The sequence below is a fragment of the Moschus berezovskii genome, chromosome 10 (genome assembly GCF_049115385.1).
Source record: "Moschus berezovskii isolate FMDL1 chromosome 10, NW_MosBer_1.0, whole genome shotgun sequence".
NCBI lineage: Eukaryota > Metazoa > Chordata > Mammalia > Artiodactyla > Moschidae > Moschus > Moschus berezovskii.
In genome coordinates this window covers 104,223,439-104,249,293 of record NC_142469.1, presented here as the reverse complement: position 1 = coordinate 104,249,293, position 25,855 = coordinate 104,223,439, and the positions used below count along the sequence as shown (strand labels likewise).

The following is a 25,855-nucleotide window of genomic DNA, read 5'->3' as shown; positions in this document are numbered from 1 at the left end:
GACGTACGTGTCTGTTCCTCACATGTTCTTGATTTTATACACACTTTCATTCACAGTAATGTTACCATGTAGTACATTCTTTGAATCCAGGTAGATTCGTGAAGGCTTCACAGACAGTAGTATACTCCTTTTCCGTTTTGTCACGCCAGTAAAGTCACGCTCAAAATCCTCCACGCCAGGCTTCAGCAATACGTGAACCGTGAACTCCCAGATGTTCAAGCTGGTTTTAGAAAAGGCAGAGGCACCAGAGATCAAATCGCCAACATCTGCTGGATCATGGAAAAAGCAAGAGAACTCCAGAAAAACATCTATTTCTGCTTCATTGACTATGCCAAAGCCTTGGACTGTGTGGATCACAATAAACTGGAAAATTCTGAAAGAGATGGGAATCCCAGACCACCTGACCTGCCTCTTGAGAAACCTGTATGCGGGTCATGAAGCAACAGTTAGAACTGTACATGGAACAACAGACTGGTTCCAAATAGGAAAAGGAGTACATCAAGGCTGTATATTGTCACCCTGCTTATTTAACTTATATGCAGAGTACATCATGAGGAACGCTGGGCTGGAAGAAGCACAAGCTGGAATCAAGATAGCCGGGAGAAATACCAATAACCTCAGATACGCAGATGACACCACCCTTATGGCAGAAAGTGAAGAAGAACTAAAGAGCCTCTTGATGAAAGTGAAAGAGGAGAGTGAAAAGGTTGGCTTGAAGCTCAACATTCAGAAAACTGAGATCATGGCACCTGGTCCCATCACTTCATGGGAAATAGGTGGGAAACAGTGGAAACAGTGTCAGACTTTATTTTTGGGGGCTCCAAAATCACTGCAGATGCTGATTGCAGCCATGAAATTAAAAGACACTTACTTCTTGGAAGGAAAGTTATGACCAACCTAGATAGCATATTAAAAAGCAGAGACATTACTTTGCCAACAAAGGTCCGTCTAGTCAAGGCTATGGTTTTTCCAGTGGTCATATATGGATGTGAGAGTTGGACTGTGAAGAAAGCTGAGCACCAAAGAATTGATGCTTTTGAACTGTGGTGCTGGAAAAGACTCTTGAGAGTCCCTTGGACTGCAAGGAGATCCAACCAGTCCATCCTAAAGGAAATCAGTCCTGAATATTCATTGGAAGGACTGATGCTGAATCTGAAACTCCAATACTTCGGCCACCTCATGTAACAAGTTGACTCACTGGAAAATACCCTGATGCTGGGAGGGATTAGGGGCAGGAGGAGAAGGGGATGACAGAGAATGAGATGGCTGGATGGCATCACCGACTCGATGGACATGAGTTTGAGTGAACTCCGGGAGTTGGTGACGGACAGGGAGGCCTGGCGTGCTGTGATTCATGGGGTCGCGGAGAGTCGGACACGACTGAGCGACTGAACTGAACTTTCCGTTTTGTAGGGGCTTCCCTGGTGGCTCAGGTGTTAAAGAGTCCTTTTTGTAGCATACCAACAACAATGGTGGATGCATCACTGGTGCTTAATTCATTTCTGGACACTTTTTTTTTTTCAAGGAAACTCTTCACTGACAAGTTGAAATGCCTAGGGTAATATATATTATACAACTCAATGTTTCTGACCCTAAAACCATCTTTAGTGTGTTTTCCAAGTAAATTAGAGGTTCACATTTGTCCTCCCATGGGAAGCCGTGGTTTTTACTTTCTAATCCATACAAGATTAAAAGAAGTGATCATAACTCCATCAACTTCAAAACTCCCTGACTGAGACACTCTCAGGCTTTTACTTGGAAAATCACCTGCTAATGTCAACAGATTGTTGAATTTCTTCTTATATCAGAAACGACTTAGTGTCTAACCTTTATTTCTTGTCTTGTTTAACCACTTGGGTAATCCATTTTATCGTGAGATTTAGATAATTCAGCTTTTTAATAGTTGACTCAAAGTTTACAACACATATGTTAACTAATCTAAGTGCACTTTGAGAGGTCACTGGAACAAGGAATGTGTTCTTAATTAAGATTAATAACCTTATAATAGAGTATCCAGGTCTCCCACATTGTGGGCAGATTCTTTACCAGCTGAGCCACAAGGGAAGCCCAAGAACACTGGAGTGGATAACCTATCCCTTCTCCAGTGGATCTTCCTAACCCAGGAATTAAACCAGGGTCTCCTGCATTGCGGGCGGATTCTTTACCAACTGAGCTATTGGGAAGCCCCTTGTAATGAGAAGTGTTCTGTAATTCTTACGCTTCTTTATCGGTATTTATTTTTCCTCTGACTTCTTTGACAATTCTCTCTTTGTCTTTGGTTTTCTGCTAAAATAAAGATTTAATTATATTTAGGTGTGGATTGGGGATATTTATCCTGCTTGGGCTTCCCTTGTGACTGGTAAAGAATCTGCCTGCAATGAGGGAGACCTGGGTTCTATCCCTGGGTTGGGAAGATCCCCTGGAGAAGGGAAAGGCTACACACCCCAGTATTCTGGCCTGGAGAATTCCATGCAACCATGGGGTTGCGAAGAGTCGGAGACGACCGAGCAACTTTCACTTTCACTTTGACATTCTGTGAGTTTCCTGCACCAGCGGTTTGGTATCTGTCCTTGATCTTGGAAAGTTCTCAGTCTGTATTACTTTGATATTTCTTCTGCTCTGTTCTCTTTCTTCTCTTTCTGGTACTCAAATTATGTGTATGTTATTTTTGTCCTACAGTTTTTGAATATTCTCTTCTTTTTTTCATTCTTTCTGATTTTAGCTTTGAGTTTCAATCTTTCTTCAAGCTTACTTATTCTTTCTTATCCTGTCAAGTTTGTTGACAGCCCATCAAAGAAATTCTTCATTTCTGTTACACCTTTTCATTTCGTGCATGTCTGAGTGAACTCCGGGAGTTGGTGGTGGACAGGGAGGCCTGGCGTGCTGTGATTCATGGAGTCGCAAAGAGTCGGACATGACTGAGCGACTGAACTGAAATGAACTGAACTGAACTGAACTAAGAGATTTTTTTGAATCCCCTGGTGGCTTATATGATAAAGCATCTGCCTACAATGTGAGAGACCCCAGGTTCAGTCCCTGGGTGGGGAAGATCTCCTGGAGAAGGAAATGGCAATCCACTCCAGTATTCTTGCCTGGAAAATCCCGTGGACAGAGGAACCTGGTAGGCTACAGTCCATGGGGTCGCAAAGAGTCAGACACGACCAAGCAACTTCACATTCTTTCTTTTCAGAGATTTTGCCTTTCTGCCTGCAGTGTTTGTCTGTGTGTTGTCTGCTTCTTCATTAGAGTCTGTAGTATCTTAATCATAGTTGTTTCAACTCCGTTTGATAATTCCAACGTCTGTATCATACCTGAGTCAGATTCTGACGCTTGCTTTATTTCTTCATAGTGTGTTTTCCTTGCCTTTTGACATGACTATTAATTATTTGCTGAAAGTTGGACATGTTCTACATGTAATAGGAGCTGATGTAGGCCTTTAATGTGAGGATACATGTCGCTCTGACAAGGAATTGGGCTTGTGTTTAAGTGTTTAATGTTTGCTGTAGCTGAAGATGCCAGACATTCCAGATTTCTCCAGTTTTCTTGATTTTTGTCTCCATTCCTGACTGTGAGCTAACCACTCCTTCTCAGAGAGAACCCACGTCTTAAAACTCTTTCAGCTACTACCCACCGTTATGGTATTAAAGGCTTCCTGGTATGGTGGTAAGGTTAATGTGGTGTGGGGGTGACAGTGATCTTCTGATCAAATCTCAGTCTTCCTGTGGTGCTGTTTCTTGGGTCTGTAGCCTTGCAAGTGCTTCTCCAGTGGTACAGGGATTTTTTTTTTTTTCCCTTGCCTCCTACACCCTCCCCCATAGGTAGCATTCTCAGTGTATATCCTTGAAGCCCTGATTCCTGTTGACTGTTCTTTCCCTCTTCAGTGAGACAGACTGGAGTTAGAGGAATGCCCCCTCTCTCATAGCTGCAGGGTAAGGTGCTAGCAAAGTCCTTCCCTTGGCGGGCAGACTTTTGCTATGGAGAAAGCTCTGGACATTTTTCACAATGCTTACTTTTCCCCTCCCTCTGCCAGAGCCACAAGAGGATCCTCAACTTGAGGCCCTGGTGGGGTTCTTAAAGATAAACATCAGGAAAATCTGTAAGATTTCACGCCTCTGGAGTTTCTGATTCTCACACTAGTCTACACCCCATTTATATAATAGCAATTCATCAAAATTGCTTCCCAGGCGGCGCTAGTGGTAAAGAATATGCCTGCCAATGTAGGTAGATGAAAGAGATGCAGGTTTGATCCCTGGGTGGGGAAGATCCCATGGAGGAGGACACGGCAACCCACTCCAGTGTTCTTGCCTGGAGAATCTCATGGACGGAGGAGCCTGGCGGGCTACAGTCCGTAGGGTCGCACAGAGTCAGACACAACTGAAGCAACTTAGCACACACAGCACACATCAAAGTTACTGTCTCAATATTCCTACTGGTTTATTGTTCCAGCAGCTTCTACTCCAGGTAAGCAGATTGGGTTGTGGCTTCTGGACTTGCCTGTCTGTCCAAATATCAAAGAGTTTCTTTGCCCTGTGACATCCATTCTCTGATGGAGCCAAGAAAATGCGTTGACTTTCATTTTGCCCAGATTTTTCTTATTGTGAGAATGGCAGTCATAACTTTCAAGCCCTTTACATGTTTCAATTGAAAAAAAGAAGTCTTGACCTTTGTATCCTAAAACAAAAATTTTGTAGCAGTTATTTCAAGTAGCTGAATTCCTTTTAAATAGATTAAAATTTTTAAAGAATTAGCAGCAACAAGCAATGATATGGATCTGCCATTAATATCAACAGCAATAAATTCACGTTCTAATTCCTTAGGTCATTTCATCCTGCTTTCACATACATTCAAAACTGTTGCTTGAAGTAGAAGCTGTGATTATTCCTGATAAAGGAATTGGCATTTAGAGTAACCAAGTGATCCTAGAGCATATAGCTAGTTAGTTGTTGCAGAACCAGAGCTTCAGACTAGGCCATGATGTCTTTATTTTAAAAGGCATGAAGCCCCCATTTTGATATTTCCCTTCTGCAGTCCTCCAACTGCTATATTGGTGACAATAGCTCCAGGCTATTCTTTTGAGAAAATTGGATGGAAGGAGAAGGAAAGAAAGAGGGTGGTAACTGTGTGCTGAAGGCTGGATTTTTGTTGGATTTTTAAAGGGGGAAGATTTGAATAACACATGTGGTTTGAAGTGAGCAAGCTTCAGAGCAGTAGAGTTTGAGGAGACTGAGTGATGAGTTAATCCATAAGGAGCTGAAGGGGTCAGGTTAGGACGGATGGCAAATGACTCTTGTTTTGAGGAGAAGGAATCATATCCTGGAGGAGTAGAGGGGAGGAGGCAGAGGAGTTGTAACTTGGAGAGGATGGCAACTCATTCCAGTATTCTTGCCTGGAAAATCCCGTGGACAGAGGAGCCTGGCGGGCTACGGTCCATAGGGTCGCAGAGTCAGACATGACTTAGTGAGCAAACAACAGCATGAAGTTCTGGGATGGTGGCTCTAGTGGTAAAGAACCCGCCTGCCAATGCAGGAGACGTAAGAGACACGGGTTCAGTCCCTGGGTTGGGAAGATCCCCTGAAGGAGGGCATGGCAACCCACTCCAGTACTCTTGCCTGGAGAATCCTGTGGACAGGGGAGCCTGGGGGGCTATAGTGTCCATGGGGTCGCACAGAGTCAGACACGACAGAGGCGACTTAGCGTGCACACTTGCTAGGGGCCACAGGGTGGGTTCTCTGGCAGCCAAGTCAGAAGTAGAGGACAGAGTACAAGCTGTTTGTGGAGATGTGCATCTGAGAAAGGAGGAGCAGAGACCCAGATTGGGCCGAGTGAGAAGTTGAACTGCCACGTGAGCAGAGACTTGGGAGCCAGTGTCAACCGACAGCTGCTCGTGTTGGGACAAAATGGTTGGGCAGGTCCGCCTCCCCCTCACCCAGACAGCAGATCGGGGTGCTGGGGATGATGTGACCTCAGGCGAGGTGGCTCTGCGCGGCTGAGGAAGACTGGAGATAGGGCCGGGCATCGCGCGTCCTCCTGCAGCGTGGCCACTAGCCTTCCTTGCAGGAGCCTGGGTCCCACATCTCCACGTTCACCACCGGAGCTTCACTTTTCTGGACTTGTGTCAGGTGAGGTCCTATTTTGAGAATGAGGTTTTAAAGGTTAATTGAGAAGGATGGTGATGATTTGGAAGAATCCCCAGGGGAGATGGGAGAGGGTGCTGGCCAAAGGCAAGCCATAGGAACAAGTTACACCACGGGCTTGACAATGAGTGAACCCTGAACTGCAGCAGCACCATTCTCAACAAGGACGTAGCTTCAGGCAGATGGTGTGAATCTCTGTTGGAAGGTTTTCTAGCCCCTTTTTGCTCCACCAGCTGTGATTGGCAGAACTAAAACAGGAGAAGGAAAAACAGATGGTCGTGTTTACCCAGAAGTGGATACAGTGAGTGAGTGAAAGTCACTCAGTCGTGTCCGACTCTTAGCAACCCCATGGACCATACAGTCCATGGCATTCTCCCGGCCAGAACACTGGAGTGGGTAGCCTTTCCCTTCTCCAGGGGAATCTTCCTAACCCAGGGATAGAACCCGGGTCTCCTGCATTCCAGACAGATTCTTTACCTGCTGAGCCACAAGGGAAGCCCAGAACTGGATATAGGATATTGGCAAAGAAGGTACAGTAAAAGTACAAAGGATTCATGACATCCAAGCATCACTGACATCTTCCCATGTGGGGTCCAGGCTGGGAAGAGAGGTTAGAGGTTAGATAAAGTCCACTTAACTGATAAGCAAAGTACACAGAGGGCTGGAGGTCAAAGCCGAGGCCTCCGTGGTGAAGAGAGAGGAGGGGTGAATAGGAGCTCCTAAGAGTCACAGTCACCAAGCTAAGTGGGCAGTGACCGCTTGGATGACTCATTCATGGGGCAGCTGCTGTTGAGCAGTTCGTCCAACCAGGCAGTGGTTTAGATGCAGCTGACAGAGTGGTGACAAAAAAGCAATGGTCCTGCACTTGTCACCTTTGCCTTTCAGCAGCAGGAGACAGAAAAGTGCTGCATGAGAAAGTAGTTTAGAAGGTCGTGAGAGCTATGGAGCAAATGCAGCAGTAACGGAGGTTCAGGAGGATGAAGATAGGCTGCAGATTCACCTGGGGTGGTCCTGAAAAGCCTCACTGAGATGCGGCATTTGAGCAAGGACTTGAAGGAGTCGGGAACCACTCCATGCAGATAGCAGGGTCAAGAGCTTTCTGGACAGAGGGAGCAGCAAATCAGAGCTCGGCAGACAGCAGCCTGTCTGGGGTGGTCAGATCTGAGAGCAAGCTGGCGGGACCCACGGCGGGAAAGAGATAAGGAGCTACACAGCGGGCCAGGCAGCCAAGCACCCTACATAGGCCCCTGAGGCCCTTGCCCTTGACTCTTGGTGAGATGGAAAACCTGTGGCGGATGCCGTGATAGCTGTTGTACGTATTTTAACAGAGGCCTCTTAGCTGTTATCTGAAGAAGAGACTGAACGACAGGGACATGGAGGCAGCTGATGGCTGCACACTCTGAAGACATAATGTGGTCCAAGCAGACTGCAGAGGCTTCCCGAGCCATCCGCTGTCGTGTGTGTGGACCCTGTGTGAAGTGCCTGGAAGAATTCCGATTGCGCTGTTGACGCCTGTCCTCACGTGGTTTTCCTCTGCTCTCCTTCCCGCGGCACCCCTCCACAGACGTCTCCCTTTCTCCTGCACTGCTGCTTGCAATGTGTGTTCCGCATTCCCTGTTTTAAACCGCGCCGTCACACTGGCTTTGCACCTGCCCGTTTCCCGCACTGCCGTTCCCGTGTCACTGAGCTGACAGTGACAGGCGCCCCTCTGTGCTCTTAAACACCTTGACCCCGTACAGCCCTTCTGTTCTCATCTGATGTCATGTCTCTCCTTGTTCATCATAGTTTGTTGATCGAGCAGGTGTTTCGGGTAATTAGCTAGTCGTCTGTTCAAGATGTTTACATCTGAGCTATCACTGACATCAATCCTTTTAGTTACATCTTCGGAGAAAGTTAGAATACAAATTCTGAAGGCGGGTTAATTTTAAATTCTGTTTCTTATGTTACCTGCCATTAAAATAGGTTGAATCATTTTTTTTCAAGTCGGAGGGATGCGAAGGACCACTTGTAAAGGAAAAAAGAATCCTCTAAAACTTGGAAGCCTGAATGAAACTATTTTTAATGATGTTTCTTAACTTTGTCCAGGTATAAATCTAGGTAGAAACTTTTTACGCTATACAGCTAAAAGACCCAAATGAAAATGTATAAATTAAATATAAATGAAAACACAAAACCAAAAAAGTATTCAAATTAATTCTGAATTTCATATGGAAGGTGCTGCCATCTTACCAAACTAAGTCGGTCCTTAAAGTCCAGACAGCCCTGAGTGCCTCCGAGCCAGGTGCTTGGCAAACCTCAATTCTGTCACCCCTTCTAGGTGACAAGTTGGGTGACTCGTCCCCTCATATACTTAGCACCAAACCACACGGCCCTCTCTTGTTGGGAATTTGTCCTGAGGATTCTTTCCACCTCTGTTCTCTCCTCATCAGTTTCACAAAACAAAAATATGACCCCTTGTTCCCAAGAATTGACAGGAGGCTGAATTTCTTCAATGGTTTTTGATTGAATGGCAGCCAACCAAATGACCCAGAATAGACTTTTACTAATTGTTTAGATCAGAATAGCATCTCTGAAATGGCCAACTTCTAAAAAAGGAACTCGGGCTATAAGCCTTCATTGGCCTCCAGTGGGAGAAACACAGCTCAAGGGTTTCTTCTGGCATCAGGGTCTAGCTTTCCTTCCTTGTAGGTAGGATGTGCCTATGACAGTTATTTGACTAGATTTTCCACCAAATTATCCACCTTCGGGTTTCCATTTATTTTTCTTCCCTACTGTCAGGTGATGACATCACCTGTTTATATATTTTGTTCATTTTTTTTAAAAAATGTATTACCTTAGTGAACATTTATGAATCACTTTCTCAAGAGTATGAAATGCAGTAACATCAAAGACGAATATATATTGAATATAGTAACAAAGACTAAATCTCTGTTCCAACATTTCATATGACCACAGTTTCAGAATTGGAACTAACTCAAGTCAAATTCATCTCTAAAATATTCTGCATAAATAGTTATTTAGCCTCTGTCGGAAAGCCTCCAGTTACCGGCTGGTAAGGAAATATAGTCCATTTTAAATTAGAAATGTATTCAGAGTGAACCCAAGCATACCTGCTGTCGTTTAATCTGTTTACTCTAATCCTGCCTTCTAGAATAACGCACACATCTAGCCCCTCTCGCGGAGGATAACTCCCTCACCCCCTGCAGATAGCGCCTCCCCGGCAGCCCACCCTCCCCAGACCGGTATCCTCGGTGCCTCCCACCTGCTTCCATCATGGCTCCAAGAAACAGCTCAGCCTCAGCTGTTGCTTAGGTGCATTTTCACAGAACCCATTTTCCTTAATAGAAAAGCCAACATATCATGTCATCCATAGATCTGATCCCAAAGAAACAGGTTTCTATATAAATTCTGTTTCCAGAGTTTATGTTACTAATGATGGCAAATTAATACTATGGAATAATTCTATTTAAAAGACAGAGATAGGAACATATTACATAATCCATAGATCTGATCCCAAAGAAAGGTTTTTATATCAGTTCTGTTTCCAGAGTTTATATTACTAATGGTGGCAAATTAATACTTTTGAATAATTCTACTTAAAAGACAGAGATAGAATACATTTTTAAACAGGAACTGGCATGCCCTGGCATAGGTAGAGAGGCAGATAGATAGACATATATACTTATATACTTAAGTATATACTTATATACACATATGTGTATATATATGGATATGCTTCATTTGGGCTTCCCAGGTGGTGCAGTGGTAACGAGTTCACCTGCCAATGCAGGAGATGCAACAGACACAGGTTCAATCCCTGGATCAGGAAGATGCCCTGGAGGAGGAAGTGGCAACCCACTCCAGTATTCTTGCCTAGAAAATTCCATGGAGCCTGGTGGGCTACAGTACATTGGGTCACAAAGAGTCAGACATGACTGAGTGACTGAACACACAACACACATGATTGATTTATTTACTTATTTCTTTTTACAACTGAAGAAAGAAACTCTGAATCAAGCTTGAGTAGGCTCTCACTGACTGAGCAGAACTAGAAGGTGGTGGGCACAAGACTCCATAATAGACCCTTTCCAAACTGAAATGCAGCATCTTTAGGGTCTTGACAAAGCCTCCTGGAAGAACCAGGCACAGTTCTAAACTCTAGCCCCATCCTATGAAGACAGGGCATCTGGCTGCCCCATTTTCATCCTTCACTCTCAGTGTGCAGAAGCTGTGCCTGGAGGTGGTAAATAAAGTGAAATGAACCAACACCTGCCAACTCGCCCTGTCTGGCCCCACGAAACCGTGGCTCTGTATTAGTGATAAGTGACATGCTGGGCAGAAATGGCACGGTGTCCTCGGGCCCCACGACATCCAGGTCACAATCGGGAGGGGAGAAAACGCTGGTCAGGGTCACGTGCAACTCCTTCCTACAGAGTCACAGTGGGGGGCTGGCAGCAGCCGGAGTACCCTGGGTGGGGGGGTGTTGTCTGGTCATTGGTTAGACCATGTTTTATGGCTAAGTGAGCATTTGCGTCCTTCCCGACAGCAATACTGGTCACCAGTAGCCGTGACTGCAGTGAGAACACATTACTGCACTCCATGGGAATAACTCATCGGTGATTAATTCTTCTTCCCAACAGCTGGCTGTCCCAACTCCTTGATTAAAGAGCTCCATCACTTCAGGATTCTTGGAGAAGAGCAGGTGAGTCTGCCTCTCACAGGCTTCCCCGAGTGTCATGGAAGACAGACAGTAATGAGACCATTACTGAGACCATTGCAGACTCTCTCCTGGGAGGCAGGGGGTGTCTCCTGACCGCCCCCCCCACACACCTGAAATGGGGAAGGGAGTCACGTAGGCACTGTGTGTGGGAACCCGCTTTCCCTCTCTTATCCATCAGACCCGACAGGTTATTAATTGGTACATCTGCTACCTGCCAGAGCATTTCATCTCAGGATGCAGCAGTGAGCAGGTACAGCGTGGTGGCCGATAAGCAAACAAATAAGTGCCAAGAGGAATCATGCCTAAGGGATCGATCGGCACAGACAGGCCGGGTTTGATGTCTGTGCGGGGATGTGCAAGCTCTTTCGCCTGAATTTTCTGTTTTGTGTGTTATCTATACTCTGCCGCTGCGTTCTCAATGGATGTGAATGTGTGACTGATATAAATGGCTGGCCCATTTAAAGTTGATGATTTAAATGCGGTGTTGTGCTCAGTGAGATATGTCAGATTCTAAATAGATGTGCTCATAATCCAGAGTGCTACATATTACCTATGTATACACACACACACACACACATTTTTGACCACTTAGAAATAAATCTCTTAATTCTCATATGGAATTACAGGCTCCATATTATTATGTTAAATCTGATGTCAAGTTATGCTTGAAATACTTATGTCTAGACTTCCCTGGCAGTTCAGTGGTTAAGACTCCATACTTCCAATGCAGGGACACAGGTTCAATCCCTGACCAGAGAACTAAGATCCCACATGCTGCCCAGTGCGGCCAAAAACTAAAATCAAATTTAAAAAAAAATAAATACTTAAGCCATAGAATTTATGGGCTTCCCAGGTGGCTCAGTGGTAAAGAATCCTCCTGCCGATCAGGAGACATGGGTTCGATCCATGGGTTGGGAAAATCCCCTGGAGAAGGAAATGGCTACCCACTCCAGTATTCTTGCCTGGAGAATCCCATGGGCAGAGGAGCCTGGCAGGCTACAGTCCACAGGGTCGCAAAAGAGTTGGACACGACTCAGCAACTAAACAACAACAAATGTCATGTCGTTTACAGCATGGTGATTGACCTATTTTATACTCTTTTATTGATTTTTACTCCCAAAGGCAGTCTTTGCCCACTGTGATCAGAGGACATGTAGTTAGAGGTGTAGTAGCTCAGTTTCTTTAAACACGTTTTTGGTTTGTGTGTTTTTGTTTGGTGTGTGTATGTCAGAAAGTGGAACTTTCCATCTCCAATATGAGATTTCAAAAAGGGGATTAACTCTGGGAGGAAGAAAAGCCGGAATCATTTCCAACTCCTTGAATTAGCAGGTTACAATATGCCTCGTTCATGTTTTCAGACTGTAAATTTCCAGAATAACAAACAGGGATGTTTATTCAAATAGAAACAAAACTCAAAGATATTGAAGTTCCAAGAGCTGATAACAGACCCCAAACATACCTACTTATGAAAACACCTTTACCTCACAGCTGTTTTCCTGTGCAAGCCATGAGATTTCTTAAAGCAATAATCACTGATTGTTACCCTGAGATTTCTGCTCAGATAATAGAACCTTCTCTTCTAACTTGTACCAATATTTGCAGATTGTTCCCGTATTTGTTTTAGAGTCATTGGGTGATTAGTAGGGAAAGAAGCCAACTATAATCATCTCCTTAGATCTACATAAAATTCAAGCCATTTTGCATTTTCCCAGGCATTTAATCAAGCCACAATCAAAGTCACTATTTCTCTGATCAGTTGTGCTGATCACAACATACTGCATCACAGCAATACTGACCTTTATCTCCCAAAAAACCACAAGCCCTTCCTTCCTTCTTTCCTTTCATCCCACGGATACTTAAAAAGCACATACTCATACGCTGTATATGATTCTTACAGGGCTAGAGAAGTGAAGAAGAGAGTCCTCTCAGGCTGACCTTCTGGTTGGGGAAAGCTACCATGTTATATACACACAAATGCGTTCAGTATATAATATGTTCACAGAGCTGCCATGTCTGTTTGGCACAGTTAGCACGTTCAGCTACTCACCGAAAGGTTGGTGGTTCAAACCCACCCGGGGGCATCACCTTTTGGTTGGGCTTCCCTGCTGGCTCAGATGGTGCAGAACCTGCCTGCAATGCAGGAGACCCGGGTTCTATCGCTGGGTCAGAAAGATCGCCTGGAGAAGGAAATGCCTACCCACTCCAGTATTCTTGCCTGGAGAATCCCACGGACAGAGGGGCCTGGCGAGCTACAGTCCATGGGGTTGCAAAGAATCAGATAAGACTGAGTAACTAAACACTTTCATATAATATGTTAGACAGTTTTCATTGCCGTGGAGGAAAAATAAAACCAAAAAGAAGGACAATGAGTGCTGGTGGGAGCTGAGCTTTTACACAAGGTGGTCAAGAAAAGTCTCGTTGGGGCAGATGCCATGCACATGAGGACCTGAAAGATATGAAGGAAAGCGTCATGGTGAGGTCTGGGAAGAGAGTAAAGTGAACACAGGAGTTCTGAAGCGACCGTGTCTAAGGCTTATTTTATGTAAAAAGTGTTTTAACATATAAAATACAAGGTGTGGTCAGAATAAAGTGGGAAGAAATCCAGGAACGCGTAAACTGGGAGCCAAAGGAACTCAGCGTGTCTAGGACAGACAGAGGCTGATTATCCATGGCATGCACTTATCAGTCAGGACAAGGGTGGGAAGTGAGCCCTGGAATTTGGAGCTTGGAGGTCATTCTGACCTTGACCAGTGGACTGGTGAGGGTGAAAGTCTGCCTGGATTGGGTTCAGTGGAAAAGGAAGAAGAATGGGAGAGAGGGAATATAGGTACTTTTTTTGTTGTTAAGGAATTTCGCTATAAATGAAAACAAAGAAATGAGGTAACTGGAGATAGGGAATGTGGCATGAAAAATTTTTTCTTTTTTATAGGCAAAAAAATACCATGTTTATGTGCTGGTGGGAATGACTGTAGGGCAGCAGGGAGATAATGCAGAGGAAAGAGGAGCATATCAGGAGCAACGTCCTTGATTTGACAGCTTGCAGAATGTAGACTCGGTGAAGGCAATGGCACCCCACTCCAGTACTCTTGCCTGGAAAATCCCATGGACAGAGGAGCCTGGTGGGCTGCAGTCCATGGGGTCAGGAAGAGTCGGACACGACTGAGTGACTTCACTTTCACTTTTCACTTTCATGCATTGGTGAGGGAAATGGCAACCCACTCCAGTGGTCTTGCCTGGAGAATCCCAGCAGCGGGGGAGCCTGGTGGGCTTCCGTCTATGGGGTCGCACAGAGTCGGACATGACTGAGGCAACTTAGCAGCAGCAGCAGCAGAGTGTAGACTCGGCCAGAGACAAAACTGAGGACGGCTGGACCTGGTGGCAGCGGGGAGGGCCGGATACACAGGAAGGATTTTGCTGGCTGTTTCACAGGAAACAGAGTCATCACTTGAGAGTTAAGTGAGGGAAGAGTTTTATGAGAGTAGAAAGGATGGTGAAAGTGTCATTTAGGAGGGTAGGCAGTGAATGAGGGTAGAAAATGAGTGAATTCGGAGTGAGACCCATCAACCTGGGGGTTTTTCTGTCACGCTGACCGGTGTGGACACAGACACAGAACAGGCAGAGGGTCAGGTTTAAGCAGCCACCCCAGTGAAACAAAAGCAGGAGAGACAGTGGAGATCAGGGCAGACATAAGGGTGTGAGTGTAGTAACTGAGCCTGGGATTTCAGCGTGGTGAGGCAAGAAGGGGAAGAAAAAGCAGTGGGGAAAAGAGATAGGGCCCACCGGCCACGGGTCCCGGTGGGGTCAAGCAGTCTTTCGATTCGGGGTGGTGTGGAGGTGGTGTGGAGACTGGCAGTGACAGGGTCGGGAGGCACAGGGCCCAAGGGTGGCCAAGTTAAGGGAGCAGACAAGATGGCTGGAGAAGTTGAGGGCATGGACTTGGAAAAGCCAGGGTCTTGGAAAGGATGGCCCATGTGGACCCTGGGACCCTCCAGAATTATCATCAGGGAGGACTTGGAGGGAATGCTGGTGAGTCAAGAACTGGGGCTTCTAGAAATGGGTCAGGGAAGGGAGAGAGAGATGGAGGGAACTGGGGGTATCTGACTGTAAAAGAGAAATGACAGCCCCTGATGGTTTGAAAATCACAACTGGGGGGTTTCAGAAGGAGAAAGGAAAGCTGTGTTTGGGGATGCTGAAAATCCACGCAGTGATGCAAAAGGGAGTGGTGGAGAAAACTTAAGGGGCGGAAGGGGAAGTAAAGTGGAAGGAAGGGCAAGTCGTGTCCTGGGGTGGAAGCCAAGGTCAGTGAGGGAAGGACGTGAGAAGAACATCGAGAGAGTACATGGGTTGGGGTTACAGGGCAGATCCTGCTGACTCACTCTGAGTTCCTCCAGCTCAGGGGTGGGAGTTAGGGCAGCTGAGGGAAAAGGGATGGACGGAGCTGTGTGTGGGGTCAGGGGTCAGACGGGAGAACAGACAAGGGAGCCAGGAATCTCTTCAGTGACTGATATAAGCAGGTCACTGCAGCAGGGGATATTTCTATTCTGATGACACACGGACAAGACCTAGTGGTCTCAGGGCAGACGGTGGCATGAGGTCTGCTGAGCAGCGGAGAGTTCCAGCTACACCACCACCCCTGCCTGTGGGACTGGGCAGCCTCACCCAGGAGCAGCTGACACCTTCAGCCTCTCTCTGGATGCTTGAGGCAACTTACATATTACAGGACAAAATGAAATTTTTACATCGCGTGTTACAAGTTCCTTTCAGTTCAGGTCAGTTCAGTCACTCAGTCATATCCGACTCTCCGCAACCCCATGAATCACAGCACGCCAGGCCTCCCTGTCCCTCACCAACTCTCGGAGTTCACTCAAACTTATGTCCACAGAGTCGGTGATGCCATCCAGCCATCTCATTCTCTGTCGTCCCCTTCTCCTCCTGCCCCCAATCCTTCCCAGCATCAGAGTCTTTTCCAGTGAGTCAACTCTTCACATGAGGTGGCCATTTTAGTCTCTAACTTGGCTTTTCAGTTTGTAGAAAACAGAAGAGTAATGCTCAGTCATCTCTTAGAATTTTTGTAAATAAATAAGATGGGGAAGTAAGTTGCAGATATAAAGTACTAACACTAAAATATTTCTGACTTAAGTACTATTTATAGTCCATCAATAGACTGAACTAGCAGTATCAAAGTAGGCACTAAAATCAGAGTAACAAGGAACTACAGTCAATATCCTATTAAAAAGAAAATGGAAAAGAAAAAAATTAAAAAATAATCAGTGTAATGTTCACTTAAAAGTTGATAAAACCTGTGCAGATAATGGTTAATTACTGAATTCATTACTGGATGGTAGAGATGCTCACCAGCTATCTGATTTCTTTGTTTGTGGTTCCTTTCCAATTTCATTCAACAGGCACTTGATTTTTGAGATCTGAATTAAAAATAAATCATTAAACACTGTAAATCATCCCCTTCCTAAAGTAAAAATGCAATCAAAACCCCTTGGAATTTAACACAATGCATGTACTTTAGCTTCTTGGTCCCGTCTCTGATTTGTGTTTACAATTTACATTCATAAAGACCCTTTCAGCACCCCACCCTCACCCACCAAGTCCAAGCTACTTAGCAAAGATGTTACACTGTACGTAAGTAGAGTGACTCCAGAGTTCTAGATGGGCCCTAAAGAAAATAGATAGTGACAAAGTGAAAGTGTTAGTCATTCAGTCGTATCTGACTCTTTGCAACCCCATGGATGGTAGCCCTCCAGGCTCCTCTGTCCATGGGACTCTCCAGGTAAGAATACTAGAGTATTCTCCAGTGGGTGACCATTTCCTTCTCCAGGGGATCTTCCCAACCCAGGGATTGAACTCCTGCATTGCAGGCAGATTCTTCACCGTCTCAGCCACCAGGGAAGCCCAAAGGAAACAGATGTGACATCTATAAGTTCAGAGGATTTGGAGAGTCCTCAGAAGCACTGCCTTTCAGACATACTTCCATTCTTACCAGCGACCTCCTCTTTGAGTTTAATCGCCAGAATCCTAAGGAAATAACCGTCACCTGTTCAACAAATATTTTTAATTTTTTTAACTATTACTGTGCTTGTTGTTGTGTAATCGCTCAGCCATGTCCACCTCTTTTCAGCTCCATGGATTATTGTGCTGCTGCTGCTGCTGAATCACTTCAGTCGTGTCCGACTCTGTGTGACCCCATAGACGGCAGCCCACCAGGCACCCCTGTCCCTGGGATTCTCCAGGCAAGAACACTGGAGTGGGTTGCCATTTCCTTCTCCAGTGTGTGAAAGTGAAAAGTAAAAGTGAAGTCGCTCAGTCGTGTCCGACCCTTAGCGACCCCACGGACTACAGCCCACCAGGCTCCTCCATTCATGGGATTTTCTAGGCAAGAGTACTGGAGTGGCTTGCCATTGCCTTCTCCGATTATTGTGCTCGTGTCATATAAAATGATAAGGAAGTCACAGGTACAAATCATGATAAAAGCTAAGATGTAACCTACTTTAGAAAAGGAGTCAGGGCCTCTGAAATGTGAAAGTTGAGAGGACACCATGGATTGAGCTAGGATCACTGGGCTGGGGAGAAGAGCCTTCCAAGCAAAGGAAAGCACATGTTCAATGGCCCCAGAGGAGCTGGAGAGCCTGATTTCTTCAAGCCACTAATAAAGTCAATGTGACTGGACAATAATGAGCAAGAGGGACAGTGATGAAAGATAAAAACTATCCAAACCATGTGAGCCACAGTTAAGAGTTTGGATTTTATTCCAGACTCAACAGGGAATCCTTGAAACCTTAAGCAGAGGATGGATATATCCAAATCACGGTCTACAAAAGTCAGTCTTGTTGCATATGGACATGGTCCAGATGAGGATTGGCAGAAGAAACAGAAAGAAGTGAATACTGAGAGGTAGAATTAAAAGTCACGGTGATTGAGTAGGTGTGAGTCAGGGAGATGAAGGAATCCTACAGTAATATTCACTGAGACGGGTTTGATGGTAGTAGGTAAGGATGAAAGCGTGGAATCAGGGTTCAGTTCAGAGTATGTTAGTATGTTTGATGTGCCCGAAGCGTTGAGAAGGAGATAAGTCGAGATTTGGAAGTGTGCATTGGAACTCAGAGAAGGAGGTCAGGGGTCAGAGACTAGTAAATTTGGAGCTGTTAGCATGCAGGTGATATTTTACATCCATGATAGTTGCCAGAAGGAGGTAAGAGGGGAGGGGCCACGGTTGAACCCTCAGGAGCACCAATGTTTGGAAAGTTGGTAAAAGAGTAGCGGCCAGCAAAGGAGACCTTACAGGAGCCTCAAGTAAACCAGAAGCAAATACAGAGATGTGCCATGCTGATGGAGCCAAGAAAGGACGTGTTCCCCAGAGGGAGACTTATGTTAACGCTAACGAGAAGCTGAATGAGAGGAAGTCAGTCTGCTGTCCTTTGCACATGGCAACACGGATATCACGAGTCAGTGTGATGACCGGTTTTGGTGGAGAGTTGGAGACAAGAGCCATATATTTATGGGATTAAGAGTCCACTGAAGGTAATCAACTTCTTGAAGAATTTTTGTTATGAAAAGGAAAAAAGAACTGCAGAAATAGCAGGAGGGTTCTTTAAAGACTGAAGAGGCTAGAGCTTGTTTTAAGCTCATTGAAATGATCCAGCAGAGATGGATTACTTGGTAATTCAAGAGCTAGATGAGCTAGCTGAAGAAAGGAAGTCCTTTAGAAGATGATGAGTGTTTGGATATATGGCACAAAGAGAGGAACTGACCCTTAACAAGGAAAAAGCCACCTTCTTTGTTGTAAGAAGACAGAAAGTCATGGGTGAGTGGGGTGGGAAGGGGAAGGAGTGTTTGCTGTTGCAGTGGAAGAGGGAGCGGGGAGAAGTTGGGTGTTTGATGGCTCCATGAAAACAGACACATTTTTCACTTCTGTATCTTCTCCACATAGAGTGTCTGACACATAGAAGATGCTTAGTAAGTATCCGCTCAGTAAATGAATACCTCATTCATAACTTCTGTCTTCTTAGTGAAATATGAAGTAAATTGTCCAGGGAGGAAATGGGCAAGTGGGGTGGGGGATGTGAGCAGTTTCGGAGGAAAGAAGAGAAGCCGTGCTACGGAAGAATGATGACACAGTCACGAGGAAGTTAAACATGCGTGTTTGACACTGTGATGAGTGACTTAAGAGACAACACACAGCGGCCCGGGAGAGAGGGTCAGGGCAGCTCTTGAGAGGTCTCAGTGATGCTGAAGAATTTAAGCAGCGTCCATACTTCAGTAAGAATGTCAGCAAAGGAAAGATAGGAGGTGATGGTTGGAAAGAGACACATTTGGAATTTAAGTTTCAGAGGTGCTATAAGTTCTCAGGATGACAAGGCCCAGAAAGGGATTGGAATGGTAGAAGAATTTTTTTTTGAAAGGTTCCCAGAAATGAGAAGGTATGAAGGAACTGAAAGAGCAGATTGATGGATGGATGGTTCGATCCCCAGAAAAAGGCAGAGGTGAAAATCATGAGCTAGGAGCTGAAGTCTCCCAAAAATAAGGGACTTCTCCACCTACGACCACTGCAGGCAGTGGCAGTGGGGAGAAGGTGAGGACGTGTAGTCAGACGGCATAACTTTCAAAGGAGCAGCAGGGTGTGGTTTTGCAAGAGAGGAGAGTCCGACAGTTTAGGAACCTCGCTGAAGAACCGGGAGACAACCAGCTCCCCCTCTGGCTTTCAGCTGTGTCCACCTGAAACAAAAACAGCCTTCATTTTAGAGGCTTGCAAGGAGCTGGGCCAGTTTCAGTTAAATCGGAAAGGAGAGAGAAATGTTTGAAAAGGCTGATTATCTAGGAGAGCGTGTTCACTGTGGAGCAGGAATTCCAGGGGGCACAGAGAAAGGATTTAGGAGGGAAGGGAGGCTCACAGTGGAGACAACCGAAACCTTTACGGCAATGAGAATAGTGGGGGATGCCTAAGTCTCAGAAGTCAAGTACGCTATGAGGCACGATGGAAGGCATAATGGTGACCTTTGGAGGGAAGGGGGTGCACAACCAGACCACCTGGCTCTCATTATCCCTCCTGGCTGTTGTTATCTCAAGTGTGTCTCTTGGGCACTAAAGCAGCTTACTCAGCCTTCATTCCAAAAAAACTTGCTTGGTATCATAGACTTGTTGACACCAAGGAAAGATAAGTGTAATGCCATCTAACACAATCCAGAAAATCATGTGTTAAATTATGTGGGTCATGGAAGTACTAATCAGTTCATTAAACGTGCAGTGGAAACTAACCCATTGCATTGCCTCAAACCAAAGGCTTACACAAAACTTCCAGACAATGAAATGTCACCCTTCCCCTCCTCCTGGCCTCAGATTCACCTTGAAACCAACGTAGTTGCCTCCAGACTAGAGAGGGGAGAGATGTGAAAATCCTGTTTTAGAGAAAAGCAAAGCCCAGGAAGAGACGGGCAGGGGAGAGGGTGCAGGTGGTGAGTACCACATCCTCTTGGGAAAGTTCCATTTCCCTGAGAGTGAGGCTGTCATGTTTGGAGACTAACAGCACTGCTCAAAAGCATTTCTCGGGGTCTGTAGTAAAGGGTAAAATAATTTGTGCCCACAGACCTCTCTCTGATGAGTGCACCATCAGAAGGTGTGCTTAGCAGATCTGTTTGCAGAACAGAAGCTTCCAGAAGTCTGTGAAGTCACACCCTCAGTAGAAACTCCTGCAATGAAAATGGTTTGCAGGTATCTGTTTTCACAGCCTCACCCTTCCTGTGGGGCACTACATGGCCCACGGCTTGCACAAGGGACAAACAAGCCAATAGTTTTGACCTCCTTTCCAGAAGATTCCATGGCTACTAGAAGTTGAGTTACTTTTTGGCATCATGTCATCTGAAACATCTGAAAAAGAAAAAAAAAATTAAAAAAAAAAAACAACCTTGTAAACTGCAATCCAGAACACAGTCTGTTTCTCTAATTATATTTCAGGTGTCGTTTGATCTGTTTTCTCCTTTCATTTAGTTTCAGCCATCCTAATGATGGTTTTTTTCCTAGGCAGTGAGCAAGGTCTAGCCCTTTCTCTAGCCAATTTACTACACCAGTCGATGACAGATGTCCAGGGATGAAAAGAACATTATTAGCAACAAAACTGAGAATACAAACAGCAACGTGACAGGCACCCCCAGAGAGGCTGTCACCAACTCCCCAGGGCTAACTACCTGCAAATGAAGAAAAATAAGATTAAGATTACTGAGAATTTAAGAAGCGTTTTGTTTTTAATTCTAATACATACAGAAAATAGGGCATTCTCTACATAGCATGGGGAAATAGATTAATCATAAATTCATGTTCCTCTATAAAGTTATTTTAGATTTTTTTTTATCCAAAGAGGAAGCATATACCCTGCTTTTCTGTGAGTCTCTAAATGATGAAGGAATAGTGAGCTGAATTTTTTTTTTTTTAATAAAAGAGAAAAAGGGAAGGAAAATGGAGGCAGCTTGGTATCAGGAAAGGGTGGCCTTTAAGAGCCAGAGCCCCGAGTTCTGATGAGGGGTGTGGGTTTTCTGACGGGTGAACTTCAGTGAGGGACTGAATGTCTTTATGACCCAGTGGTCTCAACTGTCACTTCCCAGGATAGACAGAGCATGAGCCGAGTAGGCAAAGTGTCAGTACAGTCCTTGGCGTTCGGGTGTGCAAAGAGAGGCATTCTAGCAGAAAAATTTAGGCCTGTGTTGTTAGCTGCTCAGTCATGTCTGACTCTTTGCAACCCCATGGACTATAGCTCACCAGACTTCTCTGTCCAGGGGATTTTCCAGGCAAGAACACTGGAGTGGGTTGCCATTTCCTCCCCTAGGGGATCCTCCTGACCACGGATCAAACCTGTCTTTCCAGTGTCTCCTACATTGGCAGGAGGATTTTTCACCACTGAGCCAACTGGGAAGCCCACAGTCCTCGGCACAGGGTGGTAATCCAGAGAATGGTATCTCTAGTGTGGATTTCTCGCCTCCATGGGGGCTAGGAGACAGGGCCAGGGAGGGATTTCCCAGGTTCTTGTGGCCAGGACTTCACAGAGGCCAGAATTCAGCGGGGAAAAAGCTGGACAGCCCCTGGAGAGGTTGCTTTTGTAGCTGTACCTGAGTGCCCCCAAAAGGCCACTCTGGGAAATTCCACAGCCGAACAAAAACGGCCACCTCTCCTTCTCCGAAGATCTGAAAGACTGCGGCAGCTCCTGGATGGCTGACAAGCTCTGACTCATTTTAACAGAACATTTGCCAGTTTCCCCAGATTTTAGTTTTACCTGGTATCCCTGTGCTTTTAATTTCTCTCACAAGATTTAGCTTCCCTCTAGCTGTCTTTTCTGAAGAAAGCATGGGAATTAAACTTCGTAAGGAGCCGTCTGTGCCCTCCTACAGAGGACAGGCCTTTTGAGGGGCTGTCCAGTGGTGTGGAGGATTTGAACGCTCCATGACCTGCCGCTCAGGTGACCACATGCACTTAGCATGGAGCCAGCGACCAGCAAGAAACGGGAAGCTAACTGGCCCATGTGGGACTTGAAACTGGGACCCTGGCTTCATTCTCCTACTCAACCCAACTCTTCCTACAACAGACCACCAAGGTGCAACCTCTATTTGATTGTCCTCTCCCCTGACTCAGCATTTAGATTCTTAAAATATGAGCTTATTGAAACTTCTATGCATTTTATACTTTAATACTTTAAAATGAGTATTTCTTGTTCTTAAGAGAACCCTTAAGAGGCTGAATAATTTACTCCCCAAATATATAAAATATAAACCATACCGATGAGTTGTGATATTACCTAGATAGATCATCTAACAGGATGTATTTTGACTATAGTCTGATGCAATGTAGGAAGAACAATTTTTTTTAATTTTGTCCTTAGGTATACAATAGTACAATGAGCATCTGGTGGCTCAGACAGTAAAGAATCTGCCTGTGATGCAGGAGACACAGGCTCAATCCCTGGGTTGGGAAGATCCCCTAGAGCAGGAAATGGCAACCTGCTCCAGTATTCTTGTCTGGAGAAATCCATGGATAGAGGAGCCTGGAGGGCTATAGTCCATGGGGTCGCAAAAAGTCGGACACCTCTGAACAACTAACACTTTCACTTTCACAGGGAATAGTATACTTTGTTCATATGAAAATTTTCTTAATGTTTGCAAATGTTATTCTGTCAGGTCGAAATTATGTTAGGTATCTGTAGATTATCCTCTTTATGTAAGTATATCTAGAAATTTTCAAACTTGTTTAATAGCTTAAACAGCATAAGTTGACAAGTAAGTGTTAATATATATATGTACACAAGCACACACAAAGACCCTCACTGTGATTCCAAAGGCAGACAATGCAGAAGTGATTTTTGGAGAATTTGCTCCTTTTGAGCTCACCAGAGAATGGACTCCTGCTCTGTGCAGAACTAGTTCATGTTACAAATCAACCACATTCATCCAAGTTAGTTCTATCTATAAATGCTATTCAACAGTGATGAGCAAAAAGCCCCAGGAAATAACACAAGTCGCATCAAACGGTCAGTCATCATCCTCTCCGGCCTGCGCAGCCCATTTACCTCTTGACCACTCGATGTGTTTTACACTCAGATGAGTACGAATATTCTGCTCTGTTTCGTGCTCATTTGTCACCGCTCTCCAATAAGTATACGGTAGGTTTCTTTCCGTGCACTCTCAACTCTGTGCCAGGAAGTGGTTGAAAGGAATCCGTGTAAATGTGGGTCATGCCTTGGAAAGAACTGCACAGTGACCTCTGCTAACGCCATACCTAGGGCTCCCCAGAGGCGGCGCAGTGGTAATGAACCTGCCTGCCGAGGCAGGAGACAGGGGCTCAATCCCTGGGTCCGGAAGAGCCCTGGAGAAGAAAATGGCAACTGGCTCCAGTGTTCTTGCTTGGAAAATTCCATGGACAAAGGAGCCTGGACGGGCTACATACTATGGGGCCGCGGAGTCAGATTAATTGTTTCCTTAGGGCATTAAACTTTCTTGAATACTAGAATACTCTTGGTCTAGGTCAAATGTTTTTCATAGAAATTTCACAATGTTGAAAAAAAAAATGCATTCAGTAAATGTAGGTAAATTCAATTTAAATGTAGTAAATTCAAACCCTGTGTGTACTTTTTAACCAGAAATTATCAGATATACAATATTTGTCTTCCTTTAGAAAAGGAATTGTTTGCGAAATGCTCCTAGAGTGAATTGTAAATGGATTGCATGTAATAAAGTCATTCTTATAAATCCCTTAGTTAATAAATGGAAAGAGGAGCATAATTTATACCTTCTGTCAGAGTTTGAGACCGTGACAGATGTAGTCAGCAAGAACTGTTAAAGTGTTACTGCACTTTGTCCGTAGGTTAACTTCTTCCTAGAAAAAGTATTATCGCAGCAGTAAAATTGCTCAACGAATTTAAATAGACAGGTGCTGCTGCTGCTGCTGCTAAGTCACTTCAGTCGTGTCCGACTCTGTGTGACCCCATGACGGAAGCCCACCAGGCTCCCCCGTCCCTGGGATTCTCCAAGCAAGAACACTGGAGTGGGTTGCCATTTCCTTCTCCAATGTGTGAAAGTGAAAAGTGAAAGTGAAGTCGCTCAGTCGTGTCCGACCCCTAGCCACCCCATGGACTACAGCCCACCAGGCTCCTCCATCCATGGGATTTTCCAGGCAAGAGGACTGGAGTGGCTTGCCATTGCCTTCTCCGAAATAGACAGGTGATATGTCATCAAATCGGAAAACAGCTAATTACTTAACCATTTATTTAAAATAGAAAAGTAATTCACATAGGTAAAACCATCCTATCAAACTCTTATTAATTCCCATTGTCACTGATTATTTTATTCAGTTCAGTTCAGTCGCTCAGTCGTGTCCGACTCTCTGCGACCCCATGAATCACAGCACGCCAGGCCTTCCTGTCCATCACCAACTCCCTTAGAGTTCTTTAATTAAGAATGAAGTTAAATTTCATTCATTTATTCTACAACTACTAATTGTGCAACAGCTATGGTCAAGACATTGTGATGAATTCAGGAATAAACTCCGTGAAGGAGATGGGGGCAGTGAGGAGGGTATACAGGAAGGTCTGCGGGGCTGGAGCACGTAGGTCCCATGACTCACAAAACGTAACCAGCCAAAGACCTCTGTGAGGACACAGCCCCACGCTGAGGAGAATTTCCTCGGAATAGTAAAGGAAAAGAGAAAGTCCAGTTGGAAGGAGAGTAAAAGAGTTGGGAGATGACAGGAACCGAGCCCTTACATTTTTGAACACTGGCCCCAGAACTGAAGAAGAAACTTAGAGCCATTAAGAGCGACTCTGAATTCTTCTTCCTCCTAAAACTTCAGAACTAATTTCATGTAAAGGAGAGCAACAGAAAGAAACAAAATAAAATCCCAGTAGAAGAGAAAAAAAGGTCAAATCCCACAGAGTTTTTGAGGAGGCAGAGAGAACAGAATAGTGTCCTGAGAGACGTGAGTGCTTAGCAACCGGTCCTGTCCACCAGTCAGGTGAAAACCAAAATAACTATTCCAAAGGGAATTAAGTTATTAAGAAATTCAGAGAAGGAAATGGCAACCCACTCCAGTACTCTTGCCTGGAAAATTCCATGGATGGAGGAGCCTGGTAGGCTACAGTCCATGGGGTCACAAAGAGTCGGACACGACTGAGCAACTTCACTGGTTCACTGGTTCAGTTCAGTTCAGTTCAGTCGTGTCCGACTCTTTGCGATCCCATTGCCTGCAGCATGCCAGGCCTCCCTGTCCATCACCAACTCCTGGAGTTTACTCAGATTCATGTCCATTGAGTCGGTGATGCCATCCAACCATCTCATCCTGACGTCCCCTTCTCCTCCCGCCTTCAATCGTTCCCAGCCTCAAAGTCTTTCCCAATGAGTCAGTTCTTCACAAAAGATGGCCAAAGTATTGGAGTTTCAGCTTCAGTATCAGTCCTTTCAATGAATATTCAGGACTGATTTTCTTTAGGATGGACTGGTTGGATCTCCTTGCAGTC

At 45.2% G+C, this 25,855-nt stretch overlaps 1 protein-coding gene across 5 annotated transcripts in view; it reads left to right on the top strand.

The window, feature by feature from the left end:
* PRKN (parkin RBR E3 ubiquitin protein ligase) overlaps positions 1-25,855 on the top strand; it is a 1,261,621-nt gene that overhangs the window by 1,026,722 nt on the left and 209,044 nt on the right. For all 5 annotated transcript variants that reach the window (XM_088840889.1, XM_055433926.2, XM_055433924.2 and 2 more), the window contains one exon: positions 10,775-10,836. In XM_088840889.1, coding sequence (XP_088697015.1) covers positions 10,775-10,836 — 62 coding nt within the window. The remainder of the gene's footprint in view (positions 1-10,774; positions 10,837-25,855) is intronic.